We start from the raw sequence: 27,250 nt of genomic DNA, 5'->3' as shown, positions 1-27,250 counted from the left end.
TTTTGGGCTCTTCTGACCCACTCCGCAAAACACTCGCGAAAGGCTGTCTTTGGGAGGTTGCCCAGCTGTTCTTTGACAGCTGCAATCAGTTCCTCAAGTTTCGAAGTTGTGGCCTCGCAGGGGTTCTGTCACCTTCGGGAAGAGCCAAAAGTCACATGGTGCAAGATCAGGCGAGTAGGGTGGCGGGTTCAAAACGTTGACACCACTGTCTTCAATGAAATGCTTCGTCGCATTAGCCGTGTGGGCTGGCGCATTGTCATGATGCAAAAAGTGCCTTCGCAAGTTCTTGGACCGGCCTCTAGCCATCGCAGAAAAAATGTCAGGCAGGCACTGAGTGGTGTACCACTCAGAGGTCAGTTTTCCTCTCCATCAGCGGAATTGACGCAACAGTGCCATCGATGTTGAAAAAGATGACAAACATGGTATGTTTCACCGAGCGGATTAAACCATCAGAAAAGTCATAAGAATCATCACTCAAAAGTCATGCACGCACGGAGTCGGGAGCTTCGCCGCTAGCGCCGGCTGCGCGCACTCGGTTCGTTTGCTTCTCGTGTTCATTCTGAAGGAAGAGAGGGAGCAAAACATCTGAACAAAAACATGCAACCACTTGAATAATCCCTCTACACAGCAGAACAGGTTTCGACAGGCTGACACTCGACAAACGATAAAATTCCACGTGGAACCCAGACAACCCTCGTATTGTTGAAGCTAGTAACTTGATGGACTGAGTCATTGTCTCCATTTGCAAAAATATTTATTTTTATTGTGACCTAAAACTTTGTTGAAATCTTAAGTCAGATTCTTTTCTGTTACCTGAACAGAATGAAGACTGGTGAAATACAAAATGCTGGCAACAGTGCTGAGAAAATTAAAGTGGTAAGATGCTTTCTTTTAAAATTATAAACTGATACTGTCATGAAAGGCTCTAGCTTACTACAGTCCTGTATTTGGGAAATGTGGTATTCCCATTGTCAATTTAATACTAGAGCAGCTCATAACATGTTAGTTAATCTGCACTGGTTTTTGATTTTTTGTCTTGTTTGAGAGTGCTGATTGATGGTTTGTGATTTTGGATAATTGTTTGTGTTTTTATATTTTTACAAGGTTGTGGTAAAAACCATTAGTGCCCCCTGACAACCTCAGTTTTGTCTTGTGATTTATCAAAATCTGCATCTTTTGTCGTGTGTTTTCTGTCTGTAATATAGTGCTTATTGTTTTTAAGAGTAGGGTAGTTCTGTTCTTGAAGGCCCACAGTGTCTGTAGCTTTTGTTCCCGATAGCAGTTTTGGCTCATGAATAATTGGATATTTTACTCTTTGTAAACGCTGTCTTTTAATCCACTGTGTCAAATTCCTCCCAGGATCTCTTTCACTTTACTAGTTTTAAATCATTCTTGATCATTCAACTAACAACTTCACAATTTTATTTAAAGCAACTGCTTAATAATAGACTCACTTAAAGGTGAAAATTACATTAAAGTACTTCATAAGTAAATAAAATTAAGCAAAAAGGGTAGAAAATGTAGAGTGGGACCTGTTGGAGAAGCCACGGAACCTTAAAATCCCCCAATACCAACACAAGTCACCGTTCAAATCAAGGCTGTGGAGTCGTTAGATAAATCCTTCGACTCCTCTGTATTTTAATATGCTAATGTATTTTCCCTGTTGATTAAAGGAAGGCAACATACACGTCGTCATTTAACCTGAGAACTACTGGCTAGGAAGCTGACTCTCTACTGTATTGGCCAGTTTAAACAAAAGACAAGAACCCCTGAACACACACCAGGCCTAGCACACACACACACCTACATCATTACACTTGTTTACACTCACGTTAACTTGTTACACATTATATCTGAAATAGTGAAAACACTTTTTGTAATGTACCATAATCCAGATTACAATATGTGAAAGTCAGGTTGTATATTCACACTAGTAGTAACACATCTAATGTAATAAAGCAGCCCAGTGCATAGTTAAGTACTTAATTATGACTATTGTTTGTGAAACTATTACTATTTAAATTTTATTAGGAGTTTGAGTCGGTATATTTTTGTCAACTCCGACCCAGACTCCAGGTACCCAGAATTGTCTCCGACTGCCTTGGTTCAAATAATGATTTAACAAATATCTTCACAGGTAATGCACATGCACAATTCCTCCTATTCGCTCTTCTTTTCTTTCTTGTTTCTTCTCCTCCCAGAGAGTGTTGTCCAGCTACTCTCCTAGATGAGGTTGAGTGGTTTCCTTTATGCCAGTCCCGGAAGCACTTCTGGTGTTACTGCACTACAGTTTGGAAGCATTTTCGGTTTTAGGCGGAAGTTCCTTAAAGTGGTGATGATCTGTCCATGCAGCTCCCCCTGGTGGCACCCATGGAACACCGCAGGGCTGTCTAACTGGACTTCAATTCATAGCCTGCCTTTTGGGTATCAATGCAAGCACCATAGCCCAGGAAGACTGCCACCTATTTTATCTGGTGGTTGGCGCATTTAGTCCATTAAACTGGCCTCCCAGCTGGGTAAGGAACCTTGGACCCTCCCAGACCAAAACGCCAGCCCCTGCCTGGTGTCCATTACAAGAGATTCCTGCTCATGTAAAATCATGCCGGCAGTAGAGGACTTAATGACACTAGACCGTATGCTCCGGTGTTCTGTTCAGTAAAAGAGGTGATTGACATTAAATTAAGAAACTGGTTAATTTAAAAGCTTTTCGCAACATTGGTCCTTTAAAGACTGTGCCCATTTCCTGAAATTGCTAAATTCATCTTTGTGGATGTTAAATACTGGAGCCAAATCTGACCACAATAGATGCAAGTTGGAAAAACACTAAAATGGTTTGCTTGTCCTATTTTTAGGGAAAACTTATGCATGCATGTATGCGTGCATACATTCATACTTGGAGGCCTAAATTTAGACTCTCAAATGAATTGTATACCCGGAGAAAAACCTTGCACAAAAACTGGCTGATGGTGTAAACTCCACACAGTGATTTGGACCAAGCTTGTAGGAGCTCTGAGACCGCAGTATTAACTACTGTACTGCCTTGGAATGAAATTCCTGTGTTAGTTTTGAAGACTCAAATAATATAATCTTAAGGTATTTCTGATTTGCTAATCTTAATTCTGCCAAGCATTATCTTCTGTACAGACCGAAATACAATGTGCCTTATATGGTACCTGCATATAGAACTCCAGGAAAAGAACTAAGAGCTAGATGTAGTCACCGATTGTTTGGTTGTTGTAGGCTCATTGGCTTGAGAGTCTACTATATACTGCATATATATATATATATATATATGTGTGTGTGTGTGTGTGTGTGTAATTTTTCAATTGAAAAGTAAATGTGTTTAAAATGCATGAAAATATTTTACATCTTGTCCCAAGTTTTTGTTGGTGTTTTCTTTCCTGTCCATCTAGGTTCAGTCCTTCTGGGAAGTTATCAAAGAGTTCATGTCCGTCTTGGAGAAGGAAAGGGAGGTAGTAGACTCAATAATCCAAGGGAATGTTAATAAATATGTCCTTGATGGAACAGAGGTGTCTATAAAGGTGCCACGGTTATTGTTGGAAAGAATTGAAAATTCACCTAATACAGTAAGTGAATTGCTAATCAGTTTTGGACTTCTCTTATTTGCCTTACGTTTTTGTTTGACGATTTATAGGCGGACTGTTGCTTTTGTTTAATCTTTCACCGACATGCTGCTTTAATCCTAATACTACTAGACAAAATAATTTTAGGTAATGGTGTATTTTTTGTTGATTTGCAGGTTATGCTGAATTGCATAAGCAAATATTTTTGTAACTCCCCTGAATGTGCAATTTGAGTAAATAGAACTGTTTAATGTTGTAAAAGAATCTTATCATCTTCTTATATAATACGCTACCATGGCTGTCCGTTTGTCTGTCTGTCTGTCTGTCCAGGATTTTAAATCGCCTGTAGCTTGCTAACTGTTTGACCGATTGACCTGAAATTTGGTACACACATACTACGTGACCTCTACTGTCCGCTTTCGGGGTGATGATTTATTCCTTTTATCTTATTGTGAAATCAACTTTTGGCAGCGGCCATGCGGCGCATGCATACAGGCGCCATCACTTCCTCTACCTCTTCATATTTTAAATCATTCTTGACGCAGATTGAAGACTTAAGTGAAAAATTAAGAAAAACGTAATTAGTAATTGCAACACACACTGACTTGATCAGTTTTAGCGCATAAAGATGCCGACGGAAGAAGAGAAGATGCGGGCCACTTGGGTGGAGAAAAGAGCTGCTCAGGAAGCAACACGCGCATCAACCTCTGAGCAAACGAATGCTAAACGTACAGAGAAAGAGGAAAACTAGGAATGATCAAGTCGTGTATTCACTGCACGTTATCGTGCAATCTGCCGTTACTGGTCTTATATAATCTTCTACCATGGCTGTTCGTTTGTCTGTCCAGGATTTTAAATCACCTGTAGCTCGCAAAACGTTTGACCTATTGACCTGAAATTTGGTACACATATACTATGTGACGTCTATCTGCTTTTGGGGTGATGATTGACCTCCAAGGTTATTCCTCTTTTTATTTGAGATTTGATCAGAGGATCGTGTAAGGGTTAAGGTTTACTCCAGTTAAAGGGCAAGTTCAGTATTTTTAAAATGCTATATCTTCACATTGTGTTGTATGCGTTTCCTGCATGAATTTGTGTTAAGTGTCGTTTTTTTTTTATAAATTTGGAAATAAAAACTTGCCCACCCTTTTCTTTTATTATGGGAGTATGGAGCACTTGTCCATATTTTTAAGTCCACAAAGTTGTTGAGCATTGATCTGTGTCTTGAAGCTATGCACACTTTTGTAAAATAGCTTATACGTGACATTTTCAAATACAAAAACACCAGTATTATGAGATTCAGGCACTTGTTTGAAAAGACTAGCTGTGTGTGCTTCCTTAGTGCTCGTAGCCTTTCAGCATGAGGTGTCGTGGTTCTCTCTCAACAGACCAAATCCTCGTAAACTTCCTGCCACGTGCTCGGTGTCATGTTGATTTGCTTCCTTATTTATATGAGAACTCCTCACCCAAAGGCCACTGCTATATCACACAAGCAAATACAAAACACATTCTCACCTCAAGGAAAATAGTACCAGGAAAATGTGATTAAATTATTTCCATATTCCTTTTGCTGTCCCAAACATGCCCTGGAGAGATGGAAGGACTGTTTTCTTATATCAAAATTTTTACCACTTCAAAGTGGATGTATTCAGTAAGTTTCTTAGACTTTTATTGTCTGGTGGTGCTCCATGCACTGTAACCTTCATTATAAAACACCAAGGCAGGCAAGATATTTTTTAAAATTTACAGAAAACCCTTAACTCGAGAGCACAATTTCATATGGCAAATGCATATGTTCCATGTTTTTGAAGCAATAACATTGAGTTGAAAAGTACTGAACTCTGTTAAGTCTTATCCGGTGAAGTATTGGGTGTAGATAAAATGAAAATGTATCACAGTGCTCTCTTGCACAGTCTTGTTTCAGTTTATATTTGTATTTTGGCCTGAATACTTGGACTGGTAATGTTAACTAAATTTCCTAGAAGAAATACGTACAAAGGTCGCACATATGAAAACACTAAGCATAATCTTCTTCTTTCAGCTGCTCCTGTTAGGAGTCACTACAGCAGATCATTTTTTCCATCTTTCTGTCCTCACCATCTTGCTCTCACACCCATCCCCTGCATATCCTCTCTCACCACCTTCTCTTAAGCCTTCCTCTTCTCCTCTTACCTGGCAACTCTATCCTTAGCACCCTACTGTCAATATACCCAGCATCTCTCCTCGGCACGTGTCCAAACCAACGCAATCTTGTCTCTGACTTTGTCTCCAAACCGTCCCACCTGAGCTGACCTTCTAATGTCCTCATTTCTAATCCTGTCCATACCCAATGCAAATCTTAGCATCTAACTCTGCCACCTCCAGCGCTGTCTCCTGCTTTCTAGCCAGTGCCACAGTCTCCAACCCATCTCACTACCGTCCTGTAGATCTTCCCTTTCACTCTTGCTGATACCCGTCTGTCACAAGTCACTCCTGACACTCTTCTCCACCCATTCCACACTGCCAACACTTTTTTTCACCTCTTTCACACTCCTCTTTACTCTGCACTGTTGATCCCAAGGATTTAAACTCCTCCACCTTCACCAACTCTACTCCCTGCATCCTGACCACTCCACTGACCTCCCTCTTTAACACACATGTATTCTGTCTTGGTGGTCCTACTGATCTTCATTCCTCTTCTCTATAGAGCTTATCTCCACCTCTCCAGGGTCTCCTCGACTTGCTGCCTACTCTCTCTATAGATCAGTGTCATCCGCAAACCTCACAGTCCACAGGGACTCCTGTCTAATCTCGTCTGTCAACCTGTCCATCAGCATTGCAAATAAGAAACTGCTCAGAGCCGATCCCTGATGTAATCCCACCTCCATCACTCCTACCGCAGACCTCACCACGGTCACACTCCTCTCGTACATATCCTGTGCCACTCTCACGTACTTCTCTGCCACACTACAAACATAATAATTTGTTATATTAGATAAATATTATAATGTAGAAGCTCCTTGAGCCAAATAGTAAAACTGAGTGCCATTTTTTTTTTTTTCCTTTGCTGTTGAGGAAAAAAGGTCACCATATTGAATGGATGCATATTAACAGCAGAAAAATCCATTTATACTGTGTATTCCTTACTTTTTATCTTGGTAAACTGTAGGGAGTGAAAACTGAAGCAATATGTTCTCGGTACCATTGGAGTGCTGTATAATGCAATAATAGTCCAGTAAGAACTGTCATCGCTGAATAACAATGTGCAGGGTTTCTGTGCTTGTCCCTCTTAGTGCTCATTTTATCTTCACTTCGAGTGGTTACATGTAACTGAGCAGCATTAAACATTTATATTTATCTGCTCACAATCAAAAACTACAAAAGTAGGAATGCATTAAAGATAAGAGCAGGTCAATTATCTTTCATGATTGCTGTTTTAATTGACTAACAATGGGCATTCACATTCATTTTTGTTTTTTTTGTTTTTTTTTTCTTCCCCCCAAGTTGGAGTATGGTAATGTGTATGAAGCTGGGAAAGTTAACTATTTACGGGTTCTGCAGTTACTGAATGATGCACTGCATATTCTTCGAGATGAGTCTTTGAAGATGGGATCCAGCAAAGTAGAACTGGATGTGCAGCAAATCAGAGGACAATTACAGCTCTATCTTAAATCACTGCAGGCTTTGAAGGTTATGAGGTGCTTTCCATTTCTGTCATGTATTTATAATATAAGCGTAATCATTATGGTTTTAGATGGTTTGATTAGCATGTTTTCTAGAAGTTTTTTGTGGTAGTAATAAAACAAAGTACTAGCTGACTTCTTTGACATGTAAACAATGTGTTCTAGTTAAGATCTTGGCCTCGAGTTTAAAAAGATTAATTTTTTAAATCCTGCTTTTATTTCTGAAAAATGTACCTTGCAGTAAGTCAGATTATACTGTTTGTCCCCAATGGGAAATATTGTACAGAAGCTCCCCAAAAAAAAAAAAAAAAAAAAAATTTGATAGAAACACCCCAATAACGCACATAAAAACATCTGGCTTGGATAACAAAGACCTGCTACTTTCTAAACAGGCTTCTAGGTGGAAGTATGAGGAGGTCAGTCCTTCTCGGATTGTGCTACAGTTTTACTGTGTATTTAAAGGCATTAGTATTTGGATATTGTAATGTCACTCAAAGGAACAGGCCTAATAGGCCTCGATTCCTTGTTTGAACTCCCCAGCATTAAGAATGATTCAACAAAAAGACACTGGTACAAAGTGAATCACGGTGCTGAGCAGCCAGGGTGATGTAACTTGCTTTCCCAGGCAGTATCATGGACGAATTCAGTCCACAATTCAATGCCTGGATCACACATTTAGTTTTAATTATATTGTGCTCCCTTTTTCATCACTGCACATTCACAAATCTCCCATCCTCCTACTTTTTCCACTCTGTCTGATGAAACCTGTCCAGCATTAAAATAGCTTTGTAAATAAGATGTGTAATCCAGTTCTCTGCAGTACACAAATATCATTGTACCTTACCTCGCCCTCACTCTCATTGAAATATAACGGTTCAAGCAACTTATATGAAGGCAATCGAACATTTTTCATTATAGAAAGTCAGCACTGGTCTGATTCCTTTCCACCTTACTTTAGTCCTTGCTCCAGATCTTTGCCTCGGCCATCTCCAGACCACCTTTTTAGGTTTCTCCTTGACCCGGATATTCGCCCTTTGACCCAATTTCATTTATGGATGAGCAGCTCTTCCAACAGAACATAACGGGGCTCTTCAGTCAGTGATGATCGCAGTGATGTTAAGGACGTAGGTAACCATCGGATCTTTTATGTACACTATGAAACATTTCTCAAGATTGCATCTTGTCTGAGATGCAGTTGAGGCAGGCCGGTGCATGGGTTTGCATTGACAGCAGCATCTCATCAGTTTAGTTTAAACATTTATTCAAATTAGTGGTCATCATGAAAGCCCAGTAAAATGTACAGACCTAAAGGAGTTTTCGCCTTTAGATTATTTGTTTACATATTCACACATCTGCATTTAGTCCTGCAAAGACAATTTGACCTTACATGCTTATATATGGAATGTGTAAGGATCTGGGAAAGCCCATGCATGCTTTGGGATAATGTTCAAACCATTACAAGACGGTGACTGGATGAACATTTGACTGTAGGTGTCTTAACCTTTGAAACGGAGGCTTATTACCCTACCTTAATACACAGTATATAATGTTTGTCTTTACTATATTAGAGAGATTTTTAAGTTATGATTAAGAGCTTGTATGCATATTAAGCTGTTTTTATGGATACATTAAAAATAGGTTCATTTAAAAATTTCCAGCTACTTTACCATCCAATGCAGAAAATAATGATAGACTATAGGTTGCTTAGTTTTGGTCTTAACAATTTTTTTATTTTTTTATTTTTTTTTTTAACCTGCAGCTTTCTCAACATTTATATTCTTTTCCCTTTTGCAGAAAGAAAATTACTGAATCTCTCCCTGTTGTTAAAGAATCGATTTGTGAAAAAGAAAAACAATGGGATAATAAATGGGAACAGTACTTAAAACGGAAACCCTTTAACCTTGTTGCTCCAGCACACCCGGTAAGTGTCTTATGGGTTTTTTGGACACATTTTTACTATTGCTGTTTTGGTTCACACTATAGGACTAATACATGCAGGTTGAGTGTATCTACTCAGAAATGCCCAAGACCAGAGAAATTTCGAATTTGTTATTTTTGGATTTTAGAATATTTCCATATACATAATGAGATTTTGGGGACACCCTTGATCAAGTAGGAAAATATAACCAAGCCAGATGATGACTTCCACATATAATAAATCATATCGCTGAGCTATTGTTGTAATTTGCGTTGACGTGACAAACCTATTAAAACTAAGTGATGAATATGATGATTACTCTTGGTTTCCATTTAAGAGGGTCAATGCTGCATATTTGCGCTAAAAATCCTTTTTTGGTTTTTCAACATTTTGCCAACAGGCAATTTGCAACAGTGTAATCCGAGCAATTCACTAAACTAATATTGCAAAAAGGGCAACTATCAAGAATGAAGTTTGTTAACCGTAAGCATAGTTTTAGGTAGGTTTAATTTTGTGTCATTGAAAAATATATAGTACTTTCACCAATACCTTTTTTAATGTTTTTTGATTTATTACCTCTAACTCTCACACTAAAAAAAAAAAAAACCCCACTGATGCTACTTTAATTGACATCTGTAAGTTGAACTTTCTTTGTAACCCTTTTATCTGAACAGAGCATTTTGAGTAAAGTGCAGTATAAAAGTTACTTGGATGTACACTTTTCTAATGTGTGTCATTTCAAGGTGTGAATTAACTCTGAAACACTCTTGGCTTTAAACTCGATACATCAGGAAGTTTTTGCTTTGTTTTAACTGTCCCCATTGGCTGCTGAAAGACATTTTTGTTTGCGAGTATTTATGGGTTTTTTAATGTGTTTTCAAGATAAATTTAATGATTGTGACAAGCTAACGGACTTCAAGTAATACTGTTTTAGTATATGTTTTTAAAGGTTGTTTGGAAGTAATTTTTGTTGCATATTCAAGCCTTTATAATGAGCGCTATTTAATATATCACATGTAATTTAAGTTGGAATTTAAAAGAAAATAGTTACACGTTATACAATCGCATCTTAGGGCAATCCTCAATTTGAACACACAAATTTTAAGAGTGTGAAATTGAAATGTATGCATTCTTCCTCCCAAGCCACTACTTTTTCAGTTGTTTCAGTGGTACTGTGATCTTTAGATAAAAATAACTTCATATTCTACAGCAGTCTCTCTTCCAATAATAGCATCAGATATACTTCATCATCCTTAAGTGAGAAATCTTGTTTTCTAAATTGGAGGAGATTGAGTGTATGGTTTATTTTCAGAATATCAGTTTAATTTCATTATTTTTTTAAGGCTTTAGATTTACTTCCAGCTATGGCTGCCTTATCCTTTGAGCCTGCTACAGAAGCTGCCTACAAGACAAGCGTATTTTCACAGTACCCAGCTGCATTTCCAGGTTTGTGGTTTTTAGTACATATTTATCTTTTATAGTGTAATACCTAAAATATCTTTATTTGTGAAATGTGAGAAACACAGCAATGATTAAAATACATTTGAAAAAACTCCAATTTGTGCATGTGTGTGTATATACATATGTATATAAAAAATTAAAATATACACTCTTCCAGCAGGGTTCCTATTCCTTAATTTTTCTCCAGTCCTTCACTTGAAACATTTTCCTCTCTAGAGCAAACTAAAAGCAAGTGTTGCCTGTGTCCTTCAGTTATTAGTTATTTTTCTTTCACTAAACCAATTTTTTGGTGGTGATTTATGATTCAGCAGTAAACACACTTCACCCTCTCCCAAGCTTTACAATTACTCAGCCCCCGAAAAAGCAGGATATGTAAAGCATTTATTTGTTCGGTAATGTATTGTGGTGAATACAGTATTTGATGTTTATGCATGACTCTGCTATATCATGCATGGGTTTCTCTGTTATCAGTGGAGAGTAGTGCTGTGGGGGAAGTCCCATTTAGAGAATTTTTACAGTGGTCTTACACAAGGCACATTTGTTCTGTACAACCCTCAAATATGATTGTCTTCAACATACTCCCCCCGGTGGCCTGCACTCACATCGCACTTTAACATTCTAGGCCCAGGCAGGCTTTCATCATCACCATGTGTCTTTGTGTAAAGCCAAAACCAGAACCAAGTATGGAGTGGATGGCATGCATGTCGTCTTTTTTTTTTTTTTTTTTTTTTTTTTTTTTTTTTTTTTTTTTTTTTGGGGTTGTGTTGGGCAGAGTTACTCCATACCCTCTTACTGATATACTGAGTGTGCAGCGTAGCGTTTTGCTGTTAATCGTGCTGAACGAACAAGATGATTTTTACTAGTCATCGATGGCATTGACTGTGTTTTGTGCTCTGGTGCATTTAGCCTTCACACTGTTCCCTAATCCTACCGAACTGTGCCTGGGTTCACTTCTTCCAAGTGGGCCAGATCATGGTATGGTTGGCCCAGTAAGCAGCCATCAAGCCAGTTCAGATGAAGTAGACTTACTTTTGGGGGGGGGGGGGTTACATGTGGACAAACATGCTCGGGCACGGAACAAATTGCTAGTGTGAGTACACTCTCAGTCTAGATTATTTTGTTGAAAAAAATCTATTTTATGGGCTTTGAAACACAAAAATCTAGAGTATAAAAGGCTCACCTAAGACAGGTGAAAATATAAATGCCATGTGGATGGTGAGGGTAACGTATGCCTTTCCCCTTTCACAACTTGTGCTGACTTTACATGCGTGCCTTTTAATAGTATGGTACTTAAAGTCACAATTTCTAAAATGGTTGAATATATACATCCAGCAATGAACTGGCACCCTTTCTGGGAGTTGTTCCTGCCTTGTGTCCTATGCTTGCTGGGATAGGCTCCATCCCCTGCGATCTTGCTCAGGATTAATAGGGCTTGTAAATTTGTATGGTATTATTAAATAAATATTGCACTTTAACATTACGGCAGTAGAATATATTTAAAGTACAACACACACATGGTAACTTTCAGCATTTGCAAAAAAGACTCAATCCCAACCAGGTCCCCCAACCCATTTGTCCACCATGAAATTTTTTCATGCTTGGTGTCTCACCTTCATCAAGAGTGTTTACTGATCTAGTCATTCTGCTGCCCAGTAAGATGTATTGCTTGTTAAGAGCATTTTAGATTTTTTGCAAATAAACAGCAATTTTTTGATCAAATGCTGCTTTCCATCTTGAAGGTTCAAAAGACCCAACAAGATGTGAAAAAATAATTCTTTAAAATAAAAAACTAACTTTTACAAAGAAAAAGAAGCTAGTCTTAAACTTATTTGCTGCTAGTGGCATTAGTTACTTATCAACTTGACCACTTCAAATGTATTATGTACAACTTAAATACCCCATGCAGTCTTTTTTGACCATTTATTTCACTTACGTTCTGATGTCATAAATTGCTATGTGATCCACCCGTACTCCCCAATACCTGTTCGTTTCACTATTTTACTTTATCTATATAAACCATAATGCAATGTTCTAGTAGTAGTATTCTTATATACCATCAGTTTGCATTTTTTCTGTCTAGAGTCACCAAAGAAGGGAAAATCTGTGACTTCATTCCTGGATAACTTGGAAATAAGGGAGGCAAAAAACACAAGCTTGAAAAGGTATTACGGTTTTGTCCTTTCCATGGTTTTTATGTTATCATAGGTGAGCTAAAAGTAAAAGCCTTTACCATGCAGTATTTGTTACTCACATCATTTATTTTACTATAAAATTTTAGTAAGATATTTGGTTTCATGTACTGTAACAATACAGGTGCATCTAATAAATTAGAATATCATCAAAGTTTATTTCAGTAATTCAATTCAAAAAGTGAAACTTATATTTTATATAGATTCATTACATACAGTGATCTATTTCAAGCGTTTATCAGCAAAATGAAAAGAAATAATGGCCTACAGGTAATGAAAACTCAAAATTCAGTTTCTCAGAAAATTAGAATATTACATAAGACCAATAAAAGTTTTTTTTTTTAATACAGAAATGTTGACCTATTGAAAAGTCTATCCATGTATGCACTCAATACCTGGTCGCGGCTCCTTTTGCATAAATAACTGCATCAATGCGGCATGGCATGGAGGCGATCAGCCAGTGGCACTGCTGAGGTGTTATGGAAGCCCAAGATGTGTTGATCGCGGCCTTCAGCTCATCTGCCTTGTTGGCTCTGGTGTCTCCTCTTCCTCTTGATAGATTCTCTATGGTGTTTAGGTCAGGTAAGTTTGCTGGCCAATCAAGCAGTGATACCGTGGTCATTAAACTAGGTATTGGTACCTGCCCACACTGGCAAAAGTACCAAGTCCTGGTGGAAAACGAAATCAGCATCTCCGTAAAGCTTGTCAGCAGAGGGAAGCATGAAGTGCTGTAAAATTTCCTGGTAGACGGCTGTGCTGACTTTGGAGTTGATAAAACACAGTGGACCAACACCAGAAGATGACATGGCTCCCCAAATCATCACTGACTGTGGAAACTTCACACTGGACCCTCCAGCAACTTGGATTCTGTGCTTCCTCCAGACTCTTGATTTCCAAATGAAATGCAAAATTGACTTTCATCTGAAAAGAGGACTTTGGACCACTGAACTGTTAACAGTCCAGTCCGTTTTCTCCTTCGCCCAGGTAAGACGCTTCTGATGTTGTCTCTGGTTCAGGAGTGGCGTGACACAAGGAATGCTGTGAGTTCCAGATACATCTGTGTATGTGTGTGGTGGCTCTTGAAGCACTGACTCCAGCCTCAGCCCACTCCTTGGGAATCTCTCCCAAATTCTTCACAATCCTTTCAAGACTGCTGTTATGTGTTGCTTGTGCACCTTTTTCTGGTGTCACATTTTTCCTTCCACTCAACTTTCCATTAATATGCTTGGATACAGCAATCTGAACAGCCAGCTTCTTTAGCAATGACCTTTTGTGGCTTACCCTCCTTGTGGAGGGTGTTAGTGACTGTCTACTGGACAGCTGTCAAGTCAGTGGTCTCCCCCATGATTGTGTGGCCTACTGAACCAGACTAAGAGACCATTTGAAGGCTTTGCAGGTGTTTTAGGTTAATTAGCGGAGATGAGTGGGACACCAGGCGTCTGCGATATTGAACTTTTTCACAATATTTGAATTTTCTGAGATACTGAATTTTGGATTTTCATTAGCTATAAGCAATAATCAGAAAAATGAAAAAAGTGCTTGAAATATCAGTGTAATGAATCTATATAATGTGAGTTTCACTTTTTTTGAGTTACTGAAATTAACTTTTCAATTATATTCTAATGTATTGAGATGCACTTGTATAATTTCAAGTAAAAATTGAAACGGTATATTGTCTATACTGCTTTTATGCTACTTGACAATTACAGTGGTAGCAATTTAGTGTGGTTTGTCAATAAAATTAATTTACATTCAGATGTGTGACCATGAAGCTGTTCATTTTTTTTTTTTTTTTTTTTTTTTTTAAATGTATATTTTAGTGTGGTAGAATTGGCATTTTGTATGTAACTTTGTTTTTATCAATTCTATACAGTTAATAGTGCTAAGAGAATGTTTAAAGAATAAATGTCTATGTCAATTTATAGAGCACATTTAACTTTGAGGGCTGAATTATTTTTCCAAAAAACTCAAGTTTTCTGTAAAGCACACAAAGCAATGGTTTCACACATAAATCAACATAAAATGTTGGTGGCTACGTGCTGTGGCTGCTGTTGGCGCTTGTTCGGCATCACAGCAGGAGGGCGGCGGTAGTGGTCTCAGTGTGACACAATATGGTTTATACCTCTTGTCGTCATAAGTGGTCCTCCCAGGTGAATGCTGCTGTAGGGGACCGATCAGATGATGCCGATGGCTCACTTTCATTTTCGATATCCATCTCCAGATCACTTGCATCAAACTCGGAGTCCGACAGGTTCAACGAAATTACATAAGTCCATGGAGTATTTTGCTGTGTACATTCGCTTTGGTCTCTCGCCAGATGGCGTTGCCATTTTAGAGGTTGTTTGCTCTTCACTACTCCTGCACGCGTAGGGAATCGAGGTGAAATCAGCAAAGCTATGTAACTTTCCTTCTAGCAAAGAGTTGAAACTAAACCGTAAGGGCAAGTTTTGTAATAGTTTACAGAGGATTACTGTCCTCTACCCCTGAGTTTTGACAAAAGTCGACATCAGCCCTGAAAGAGTTAAAACAATTTCAGTAATGCTGTAGCCAAAGTGCTTTACGATACAATATGCGATAAACAACATAAATAGAATAAAATACAGTGAAACACAATACAAAATTGAAAACCAAGGAATTACTTTGAGGGAGGAACCATCAGCATCACTGAAGGTCACAGAAAGCTAGAGAATAGAAATGCATCTTCAGTCTCCTTTTAAACAATTCAGTTGAGGGGGTGACTCCTTAATCTAATTCGGTAAATAATTCCACAGACGAGGTGCAGCAGCTGCAAATGCCCTATCCACCTTAGTTTTGCACTTAGTACAAGGGACATCAAGAGACAACTGACCAGTAGATCTTTGCTCTCTAGATGGCTGGTGCATAACACACACTTCCGATTAAATAAGAGGGAGCATACCCATGTACCGATTTAAAAACAAGCTGCAAACTTTTAAGATCAATTCTGAAACTAACAGGCAGTCAGAGTGTAAAAGGGCCAAAAATTGGAGATACAGATTTAAACTTTCTTGCCCCAACCAAATAAATGGGCAACAGACTTCTGGACCAGCTAATCCCTGCATATCAAAGATTTGCTGATCCCAGCATACAACAGTATAATATATATTGTTATAATAATACAAAGTACTGTGAGTGAATACGTGCTTTACAGCACAGCTCAGTAGTCTTCCAGAAATGTATTTTCAGTATACAGTAAAATGTACTTTCTTGAGCGCTTATTTTTAATTTTACATAATAACTTAATAAAGTGAGCAGACAAGCACTCCGTCAAAATACTATGTGAACACAATACAAATTCAAAAAATGTGAGCACTGTATGGTCCAAAATGTACAAAATGAACTGCCTCTCAGAAAAGTGTGAAAGTATGAGTACAAATGTACTTAAGGCAGTGCAATTTTATTTTTATTTATTTTTTTTTGTTAGTTTCCATGTAAACAAAAAACAATCGGTGGACTAAAAGTTAATTTAAATTTGTTTATTCATGACTCTGCTGCACTCATCTGTGAAATATATAAGATGGTGTTACACAATAGTTTAAATTTTCAGCTTAAATTTTTAAATCCAGTAGAGTATTTTAAGGGTACTTTTTTAAGTTGTTTGTTTTCACTTAAGTGTGTTTTCAAAATTGCATTCATTTCTTGGGAAGGTGATACATGAGCAAAATTAAGCACTGTGTTGCTCATCACAAACTTTCCCTATAGCAAAATGCCTTTTGATGACCGGGACGAACTGAGAGAAATCGTAACGGACAGATACGGGGCAGACAAGGATGCGTTTTATGAGGAAGCTGCACACTTTGCCATATAATAAGCTAATTCTATCCTTTTTTTTTTTTTTTTTTTTCTCCCCTTTAGGGTGTCATTTCCTGAAATCCTTACCCCTCCTAACAGAAGATTATCATCTAATGTTATGCACGTATGTCTATCTTATTGTGCTATTGTTTGGTTTAGTAGTATCAAAGTATTGTGCAACTAAAGTGTCCTCACAACATTCAATTAATTGAAATCTTTTTTTTTTTTTTTACCTTTTAAGATTTTTTTTTTTTTTTTTAACCACTTAAATGCTTACTCCACTCAAACTATAGTAATAATGAGGACAACTCTTCCCTTTTAGTTTAATGACAATAAAAATGTATTACAAAGAGTTAGCAGCTAACTCTTTAGAAGTGTCTGAAATGTGTGTGTAATTTTAATGATTTATTTTTGTTTTAAGACTTCTGTAGATTATATGGACAGTGGCTGTGCACATGGAAAGGAGCAGCCTTTAAAGGAGGCCAAACTACCAGCTATGGTCTCTACAGGGAGTCGGAATGAAAAGTCACAGCGCTGGAAGAAGAGAACACAGAGCTTGGGAAATAAAAAATCGGAGGTTCTTTATAAAGAGTACGACAACCTGGCTGATAAGGTATTAGTATACAACCAAATTGTTTTAGATTCGTTAGTTTTTAGATGTTGTGACCTTTATAATATAGTATTAATACTTTTCATTATACACAGGGAGTTTCTTAATTGGTGATCTTATAAATGTCACATAATTGGGTTTTAATGTGGAAAAAGCTGTATTGAAATGTTAGTTTTTTCATGCCACAAATTTTATTTATGTAGCGCCTTTCATACACTCATGGACACTTTACAATTCAATAAACACATTAATAAGACAGTAGAAATCGCATACAAGAAAATGAATAATATTCACTGAAAAGATGTGTTTAACAGGAGTTTGAAATGAATAATATCCTTGCGAAGGCTGAGAGGGAGAGCATTCCAAATTTTAGGGGCCATCACACTGAAAGCTCTGTCCCCCCCATAGTTACTTACCTTATTTTGGTACAGTGAGTAAGTTAGCGTCCGATGATCTTAATGCATGGGCAGGAGTGTACAGAAAAAGTAGCTCAGACAGATAATGAAGGGCTTTAAAGGTGAGAAGAATTACTTTATATCTGATTCTTGAAGAAAGTGGTAACCAATGCAAATCATAGAGGACAGGAGTGATGTGAGCAGATTTTTTAGTGTGTATAAGTAAACGAGCTGCAGAATTCCGAACATATTGTAATCTATCGATATACTTAGGCAGTAGGCCATAAAACAATGCATTGCAATAGTCCAGATGGGTAGTGATGAAAGTGTGAATCAGTGTTTCAGTATCCTTCACACTGAGGAAAGAATGCAGATGAGCAATGTTACAGATGAAAAAGCCATCTGAACTATTGAGCTAATGTGTGGTTGAAAAGTAAGAAGCTGATCAAAGATGACCCCCAAATTACGGACTGATGCCGAGGGTTCAACCAGGACCCCATCGATATCAGTTTTTAGCCCACGAAGGGTAGAGGGGACAGATTTGGTACCAACTAATAAGATTTCTGTTTTTATATAAATAAATACTGGCACTAGCACCTTATGGATCAGATACTCATTTAGCGCATCATCATTTCCTTAACTTTTGAAACGGTTGAAGTATTTATAGTCCACTTTAAATTACGCAAAAATAACTTTTTTGTTCTGCACAGCCTGGGTACTTGATGTTGTATTTAGCACAAAAAATGCATAAATGAAACTTTATTTTAAAGTTTAAATGTATTGTTTTCTTTCAGAGTACAATTAAATTCTTACTTGTATGCCTCACACAGGTTATTCACAGTAGTATATTACAAAAAGGTAATGAATAGAAGACCAGATGATGAATTCAACACCATACATTAAATATAACATCAAGCAGACATATTTAAGATAAACGGAACGTAGCATAAGTAACTACTGAATTATCTTGTGCCTTAAAGAAACAAGCTGTCATTGAATTTAGTGGTGAATGTGCTAATGGTCTTGTACCGAATTAGAAGAGTGACTATACACCAGTGGTCTCAAACTCCATTCCTGGAGGGCCGCAGGTTTTCATTCTCACCCTTTCCTTAATTAGTGGCCTGTTTTTGTGGCTAATTTTTTAATTGACTTGCTCTTGAAGACTGACCCCTCCATCTTCTTTTTTTTTTTTTTTTTTTTTTTTTTAAATTAGTATCCAAACAATGAGATACAAAACAAGCCAAACATGACCAGCAAATTGTGACCATCACACAATATCTGAAAATGAAGAAAGATCAGGGTCTCGGGGAAAGTTGATCTGCTCAGGTCCCCTAAAAATTTTACCAGAGCTCTTGGAAAAGAGAAAATTAACAATTTCAGAAATGTCTCTTGTTACACAATGAGAGCAGCAACAAGCCATAGAATTAAAGAACAAGTTTAATTGACTAGACTTGGCACCTCATTGAGCAACTGGTTGGAGTGAAATTGGTTGGATTTTGAGGCCCTGACTTAGTTGGTCTTCTATTGGCTCCCTCACTTCACATTTTATATCTGTTTGGGTGCCAATTAAAGAAAAACGAAGAAATTCAGGGGAATCGTAAAAAATCAAGTCAAATAAAATGAAAGAAAAAGGAGTTAGCAGCAGAAATGGTTCACTAATTTAGAAAGAGGTAGAATTGAAACCTGCAGCCACTGTGGCCCACCAGGATTAGAGTTTGAGACCATTGCTGTACACAGTGCTTAGAATCTTTAAAAATACTTTTTTCCTTATTAATGCAATGTGTATTACATATGCCATGAGCAGAAGGTAGAGCCATGCAGTTGCAGTTTGAATTGGTCTGTAAAAGGATGCTACACAGTTGGGAAGTACAGACTCCACTGGATTTGTAGAGGTTGGTTCAGCATGGAGAGGTTTGTACTTTCCTCAGATACCTGTGGAAGAAAAGATGTTGTTGAGCCTTCTTGACAATAACATGGTTGTGTTGTGCTCCTTTCAAGTCGTTTAGTGATAGTGTTTTGGGTTGTTGTTACGATACCAAAATGTCATTCTTTAAGATACTAAGAAAAGTATTCAGTATCATTTTAAATACCCAAGACAGTATTATAATGTATCTCAATAAATAATGTATTTAAATTGTATGCATTCAAATCTTTACCTTGATGTTAAGAAATAATAGTTTTAAGTATTAAATGCAAATACATCAACTAGTGTGATCTTTTGTAAAAGGTAAGTTTTTTTTTTTTTTTTTTTTTTTTTTGTTTTGTTTTGTTTTGTTTTTCCGTCTTCATGATGATGAAAATAACTGTTAGATGTGGTATAGTGAAATGTCATAAATGTTACTGAATGTCACTTCTCAGTTGGTTACACAAAGTAAATGTTATATCAACTGCAAGATTGAATATCTAATGAAACTTGTCATTACGTTGCCAAATAACTTTCTAAATTTTAAATTATGAACGGAATGTATCAATGCCATGTGTTACTAATACACTGTAAAAGGGCACAATTAAAGGCTTGTTCGGTGTGGCATTTGTTGAATAAAAAACTATGGGAGTCCTAATTTTAAATCCAGTCCTATGGTAGAATCCATGGTGGCACAGAGGTCCTGGGTGCCCAAAATGCAACCAGGACAATAGCTGGGTTAATAAGCAGGTTTGAGTATATAATTTAAGTATTTTGTCTGAAGCTGTTAAGTGTTTCCAAATTTAAATGACACTAGGTTTTTTTTTTTTTTTGGATATGTCACTTGTATATTTGATTATGCCTGTATAGCTTATTACACAAAATAATTAATGCATTAAATGATCTTTTCAGTTTGCTGATGCTGTCACTATCAGCCCTTTGAGCTCTGGAGGTAAAGCACTTGAGTTGGAAGACATTTTGTGCACTTTGGCCTCTGATCCATTTGTAACAAAAAAAGAACTTCCTCGTACACCAGAAAGCCTGCGTAAGTAGAAAGTAATAACTTTTTAGTGCAAGTGTTAAGTTTGTTGTTCTTTGACTAAAGAGCTTTAATCTTCACAGTACGTTAATCCGTTTACAGTCATCCCACCGAAAGATGTGCAAATATTTGTTCCTTGCTATTAAGCATTCCATATATTCAGTCTTTGCAAGCATACAAATCAAATAGTGAAGGTCTAATACCAGCAGGTCATGTTGCCTCCGAGTAGCGGTTATCGTAAATAAATAAATGGGGTGCAAAAGGGCAAGGTTAACAGACAAGTAAGTACAGTGATCCCTCGCTATATCTCGCTTTGCCTTTCGCGGCTTCACTCCATCGCAGATTTTATATGTAAGCATATTTAAATATATATCACGGATTTTTTGCTGGTTCGCGGATTTCTGCGGACAATGGGTCTTTTAATTTCTGGTACATGCTTCCTCAGTTGGTTTGCCCAGTTGATTTCATACAAGGGACGCTATTGGCAGATGGCTGAGAAGCTAGATTGCTTACTTTTCTCTCTCTCTTGCGCTGACTATCTGTGATCCTGATGTATGGGGATTGAGCAGGGGGGCTGTTCGCACACCTAGACGATACGGACGCTCGTCTAAAAATGCTGAAAGATTATCTTCACGTTGCTATCTTTTGTGCAGCTGCTTCCTGAAACGACATGCTGCACAGTGCTTCGCATACTTAAAAGCTCGAAGGGCACGTATTGATTTTTGACTGAAAAACAAACTCTCTCTCTCTCTCTCTCTCTCTCTCCCTCCCTGCTCCTGACGGAGGGGGTGTGAGCTGCCGCCTTCAACAGCTTTGTGCCGCGGTGCTTCGCATACTTAAAAGCAAACAGCCCTATTGATTTGTTTGCTAGAGATTGTTTTCTCTATCTGACATTCTGTGCTCCTGACACGCACTCCTTTGAAGATGAAGATATGTTTGCATTCTTTTAATTGTGAGACGGAACTGTCATCTCTGTCTTGTCATGGAGCACAGTTTAAACTTTTGAAAGAGACAAATGTTTGTTTGCAGTGTTTGAATAACGTTCCTGTCTCTCTACAACCTCCTGTGTTTCTGCACAAATCTGTGACCCAAGCATGACAATATAAAAATAACCATATAAACATATGGTTTCTATTTCGCGGGTGGCTCTGGAACGCAACCCCTGCGATGGAGGAGGGATTACTGTACATCTTTTTAAAATCAACAGTGGCAGTGCACTATCTGTATTTGATAGTCGGCTTTTTGGAAGCCGAGTTGAGGGCAGACGATTCCTGGATGGAGTGAATGTCACCCAGCCTGAAAACTTTTTTTATACTTCCGTCTCCAGAAAGTATACCAGAGTGTTTTAATGCTGGACCAAACTGCTTTAAAATGAAAAACATTTTACAAAATGATACCCTGCCATGTGGTATCAAGAGTTTTAAGAAATAAATTGTAAATACTAGGGGGCTCAGCCCCCTGCTCTCTTTGTTCGCCAACCCCCGGGTGGGTGCTACGCACTAGCCACTTCATGGATCTACCACTTGCGTATGGGGAAGCGGATGTACAATTTAAACAGATTGTTCTTTTCATGGGAATTGTTACATATGCATAATAGAACTATTTTACATTACAGCAAGTAATTAACCATAGTTTAAAAAAAAAAAATGTAAAACGTAATTGAATAATTGTTTCATGTTGCGTTCGAGGTATTCGTTGAGTTATACGTTCTATTTTGCTTTGAAATTAACACGCAAATACTTCAACTTTTACTGTAAATCTCAAATTCAAAACAAGTTTTTCAATTAACTTTTTGTCAATATCACATTGAATTTTGATTGTGTTTGAAGTTACATTGTGACAAAGAAAAGTATAACTGCCCATGAGTGAATATCATTTCTTTCTCTCTAATAGATAGACTTTTTGGAATGTTTGTCCCTGTGATTTGTTAATTGTCATAGCAAAAGCTATTCTAACAGAAAGCTGTAAACGTTTTAATATGACTGGCATATGAAGATGTAATACATTATCTTTCTTGTCGCCTGTTAAAATTTTATGCGTTAGAATTGTTCGACCAATTTTGAATACAACTAATCTTGTCCCATTGCACAGCCCATCACTCAGACATAAATTTCGCAATAACATTATGATGCATCCTTCTCTCAACAGTAATTCAGCCGGTGGAAGACCAGACAGTGTTAACGGTTGTAGATATTCTTTGTGATATTGTAAGTTTGTTTTCATCTTCCACACCAGCAACTGTTTCAGCAGAGTCTATTGATACGCATTTAACCAATTTGCCGTGTAACCGATTGACAATTTTCATGTTAATTCGTTTGACTTCATTTCTCTGTGCTAGAATTGTCAGTTTACTCATTTCTTCTGTTGTTAACCCTTCGGGATGAAATTCTTCAATAAGATTTAGAGAATACAAAATCTTTCATTGAGAATTTAGTGAGGAAAACCTAAATTTTTATAAGAGCTCCGAGAGCGCAGGAAGTGTCTGACAAAAGCATTCACACAAATGAGAGGTGAGAGGACCACAGGCGTGGGCTGTGAACCGGAAATGGTGGAGAGGAGGGCGGGACTTGGAAAAAATATCTCCTGGCAATAGTCTTGTCTCAAGGTTTTCTTTTATAATAGACGTAATAAGGTGTGTAGCTTTTAGTGATGAACATGAAGTGAATGACTTACTGAATTTTAATATATGTCCTGTCTTGTCCTGTCAACATCTTTAACCAGTAAGCCACAAAGATTGCACATCTAGACATTTCCGTAGTCAGTTGGAACGCATTTCACGTTACTGTTTCCAAGCCTCTTACCTTAGCTTGTCATTAATCTGTTCAGTAATTAAAGTTTGTTTGACTTTATTGACTTCTGGCTTATTGCATGTCCTGTTTGTAAGTGAATATCCATTTCTCCAATTTGACTGACACAAGGGTTTTTCTGCTTTTTCCAGTTTCAGATATCAGAGGTTCTTGGAGAAAAGCGGTTGAAGAATGTGGGTCTCCAAGTATTGAACTGTCAAAGAAGTCCTCACTTTGTAAATCTAGTCTTCTGGATGCCTCGCCGTTACCTCAGCAATCAAAACAAGAAGATGCCCTTGAAGATCTTCTCTGGATGGAGTCTGGATTAAAAGAAACTGCTTCACCAGAGAGGATGAACATGCCAACCCTGGAACAGTTGACCAATATCCAAGGAAGGACTTCCTCTGAAAGTGTGAACTATGAAAGTTTAGTGAAGCAGGAAATGTCTTTGAAAGAACCAGAATTGAACAGTGAGATCTCTTTCCTCTCTTCATTTGCCAGTTTTCCTGGTTATCTTGGAAGAAAACTAAATGAGCCTGGCACTTTTTCTTTTTGCCAGGACAATGTGTCCCAGCATTCCACTCTTTCCTGGAATTCAACAAAATTGATTGACATTGACAGCAGTGACGACATTGTGCAGTTTGGTATTGCTCATGAAACTCTTCCAGATGTATATGGCAATGACAGTTTCAACAGCTCCAGGACGTCCGATATGGAAGATGGTATTGATGACAAAGCAGTAAATGGCAGCTCCGGAATAGACCAAAACTGCAGCATGGATGTAAATTTACTGCTTAACAGATACGAAAGTATCAGAAAACTCTACGGAAATGCTGATCCTGCAAACGATGCTGTGCTTACAGAAACTGAAGCCAGCATTCAGCATTCTGCAAATATAAACCCAGAAAGGCCAGAGCTGGCTTGTACAGAAAAGGTGTTCTCTCTTGAGCTTGACTTCTTAGACGTGCTAACGCCTACAAAAGACCGGCGACTTACTCTCCCAAAGCTCCAGTCCTTCTCCCCATTAGTTGATGTTCCTGAAACTCTGAAGGAGAGAGAGAATGACGATGACTGGTCTTAACCTGAACAAATAGGAGTTGTACTTCTGAATTGATGTTTACGTCTTAACTTTGGATTGGTCAACCCTTTCTACAGTTAACACACCATTTTACATTTTGAGCACTTGTCCTTTGGTTCTGAAATCTAAGAATGCGTTTTAGTTTTGGAATCTTTGTCCTATTTGGCTTGTTGCTCTGTGAAAACACAGGCATTTTGTTGAAATTATTCTCATTTACAGAACATTATGATTTAGAAAACATGACCACTTGAGTTACTTGAATAAGAGGAACTGAGAAGAAATTAGTTTGAATTCAGTTACTACTTTTTATGTTCAGTTTCATGTCAGAAACACTTAACGTCTTGTTAGAATATTTCATAACAGTATGTCAGATTTGTACAGTGTTTTGAACTATTTAAAAGCATTCTTATTGTTCATTTGCATTACTTTTAATACTTTAACTCTTGATTTGTTGTAAAATTTGTGTTTAAAAAAAGTGACTTCTAATTGAACCGCACAGTGCTAATGTTCACAAAATTAAAGCTGTTTTTCTTTTTGCAAGATGCCCTCCCGTGAAACCACTGAAAAAGCAAAACACAAGTGTGTACCTCACCATGAGCCCTAAATCAGGTATTCTGTTCTCTTTAAACTTGCTGGCCCCCATTTTCCTCTCATTCATTGCTGTTGGCGTCACAAAGGGGGTGGTTGGTTCCCTCTGTCAAGGTTTGTATTTTTGAGGAGGTCATTTTTGTAGGTAACGTGTGTGTTTATATCTTGTGAAGTGGGGGGGCTGAACGCACCCCTAGAAGACGCAGTCGCTCCTCCGAAACCCCCCTCTTAAATGGCAATACAATGGGAAATAGCTTTTTTACCTCCTCTTTGCTCAATTAGCTTTGCTGCTGCGTGGCGCTTCGAACATTTAAAAGCCTGTGTAGCAGCTGTCCTTTTCTCACTTCTCCCCCCAGACATCCTCTGCTTTATTCTTTATGCTTTATTATGCTGTTTACGAAAAGTTTAAGTTTCTTGAAAACCCTGCATGAATCTGTGTAACCCAAGTGTGACGAGATAATGTGGTACCGTGGTGGTTCGTTTGTCCAGGATTTTAAATCAATTCTTAATGTTTGTGATGAGAAGTCAAGCAAAATGACCCCTTTTATTGGCTGGCCAAAAAGTTTACAACATGCAAGCTTCTGAGGCAACTCTGGTCCATTCTTCAGACAATATCTTCTTTATCTTGCCTGAAAGAGGGGCCTGAGTTGTCTCAAAAGCTTGCATATTGTGATCTTCCTACTCTATATATAATATATATAATATATATATATATATATAGAGATATCTCTCTCTCTCTATCTCTATCTCTCTATCTGTCAGACAGACAGTCTGTCTAGGATTTTAAATCACCTGTATCTTGCAAACTGTTTGACCTATTCACCTGAAATTTGATACACACACATATACTAGGTGATGTCTACGGTCCGCTTTTGGGGTGGTGATTGACCTCCAAGGTTATTCCTCATTTTATTTTATTGTAGAATCAACTCTCGGCAGCAGCCAGCAGGGCGGTCGTGCAGCACATGCATACAGGCACAATTCTCATCCCTACCACCTTCACCGTCACTTCCCCTATCTCTTCATATCTTAAATCTTCAATCTGCCTCAAAGTGCCAGCTTAAGTGAAAAATGAAAGAAAATGTACTAAGTAATTGCAACACAAACACTGACTTAATCAGTTTTAACGCAAAAAGATGCGGGTGGCGAAAAGAGCTGCTCAGGAACCTCCTGAGCTTACAAATGATAAATGTACAGAGAGAGAGAGGATGAAAACTAGGAATGCTTAAGTCAAGTGTGTTCACTGCACGTTATCGTGCAGGGCGCCGTTACTGGTAAATACATAATAATGGATAAAAACACTGGACCTACGGCCATTGGTAACTTCACATTAGTTAATCAAAAGCACAGGGACACAGTCGGAAACCTAAAGGTAAATTTCACACAAGCAATTAGGAAGCTTTTCTTCACAAAGTGAACCACAGACACATGGAGTAAGTGACCAAGTACAGTGGAACCTCAGTTCACGACCATAATTTGTGCCAAAACTCTGTTTGTAAACCGATTTGGTCGTGAACCGAAGCAATTTCCCCCATAGGATTGTATGTAAATACAATTAATCCATTCCAGACCATATGAACTGTATGTAAATATATATTTTTAAGCACAAATATAATTATACCACAGAATGCACAGCGTAATAGTAAACTAAATGTAAAAACATTGAATAACACTGAGAAAACCTTGAACAACAGAGAACTAACACTGCAATAGTTCGCGCTATAGCACTACCAACCGCTGGCTAAAAACTTTTTTTTTTAATGAGTTTTAAGCACAGGGAAAAAAATGAATATTTGAAAAATCCGTAATTTAATAAACCACCAAGAAAAGTAACATTGCAACAATGCAGGCTACGAACCGATCGCTGTAAACAGAAGTGAAAACAAAATCAAGCCCAGTGCATCCTTTACCTGCCTTCCTACCTTATGAGTCCAGCCCTCTCTCTCTCTCTCTCTCTCTCTCTCTCTCTCTCTCTCTCTCTCTCTGGCACTGCCTGTGTGTGTGCGCACAGGGAGAGACTGAACATGTACAAACTGGCTTGTTTGTGAACCGAGGTTCCACTGTAGTGTGGTACCCAGTAGGATTTTAGGGAACCTGAAAACTTAACTTCGTTATTTTGGACAAATGCAGTGGGTGCTAGGTGGTCTCGTGGCCTCGGAACCCCTGCAAAAAAATTTTTTTATTTTTTGGTTTTTGTCCTCCCTGGCCATCGGACCTTACTTTTATT

At 37.9% G+C, this 27,250-nt stretch overlaps 1 protein-coding gene and 1 non-coding gene across 2 annotated transcripts in view; both read left to right on the top strand.

Annotated features, from left to right (window-relative positions):
- haus6 (HAUS augmin-like complex, subunit 6) overlaps nucleotides 1-25,181 on the top strand; it is a 49,851-nt gene extending 24,670 nt beyond the window's left edge. Inside the window, exons 7-16 of the mRNA XM_028805886.2 lie at nucleotides 822-876; nucleotides 3,414-3,587; nucleotides 7,068-7,261; nucleotides 9,041-9,167; nucleotides 10,508-10,610; nucleotides 12,706-12,787; nucleotides 16,688-16,748; nucleotides 17,046-17,237; nucleotides 20,445-20,577; nucleotides 23,510-25,181. Coding sequence (XP_028661719.2) covers nucleotides 822-876; nucleotides 3,414-3,587; nucleotides 7,068-7,261; nucleotides 9,041-9,167; nucleotides 10,508-10,610; nucleotides 12,706-12,787; nucleotides 16,688-16,748; nucleotides 17,046-17,237; nucleotides 20,445-20,577; nucleotides 23,510-24,438 — 2,050 coding nt within the window. The 3' untranslated portion in view covers nucleotides 24,439-25,181. The remainder of the gene's footprint in view (nucleotides 1-821; nucleotides 877-3,413; nucleotides 3,588-7,067; nucleotides 7,262-9,040; nucleotides 9,168-10,507; nucleotides 10,611-12,705; nucleotides 12,788-16,687; nucleotides 16,749-17,045; nucleotides 17,238-20,444; nucleotides 20,578-23,509) is intronic.
- Nucleotides 16,473-16,602, top strand: LOC114655210 (small Cajal body-specific RNA 8). The gene has a single exon (XR_003716872.1). It is a non-coding gene; the product is annotated as a small Cajal body-specific RNA 8 (non-coding RNA).
- Nucleotides 25,182-27,250: the final 2,069 nt, after the last annotated feature.

This window comes from Erpetoichthys calabaricus, chromosome 7 (assembly GCF_900747795.2).
Source record: "Erpetoichthys calabaricus chromosome 7, fErpCal1.3, whole genome shotgun sequence".
Taxonomy (NCBI): Eukaryota; Metazoa; Chordata; class Cladistia; order Polypteriformes; family Polypteridae; genus Erpetoichthys; species Erpetoichthys calabaricus.
This window is presented reverse-complemented; position numbering and strand designations above follow the sequence as displayed.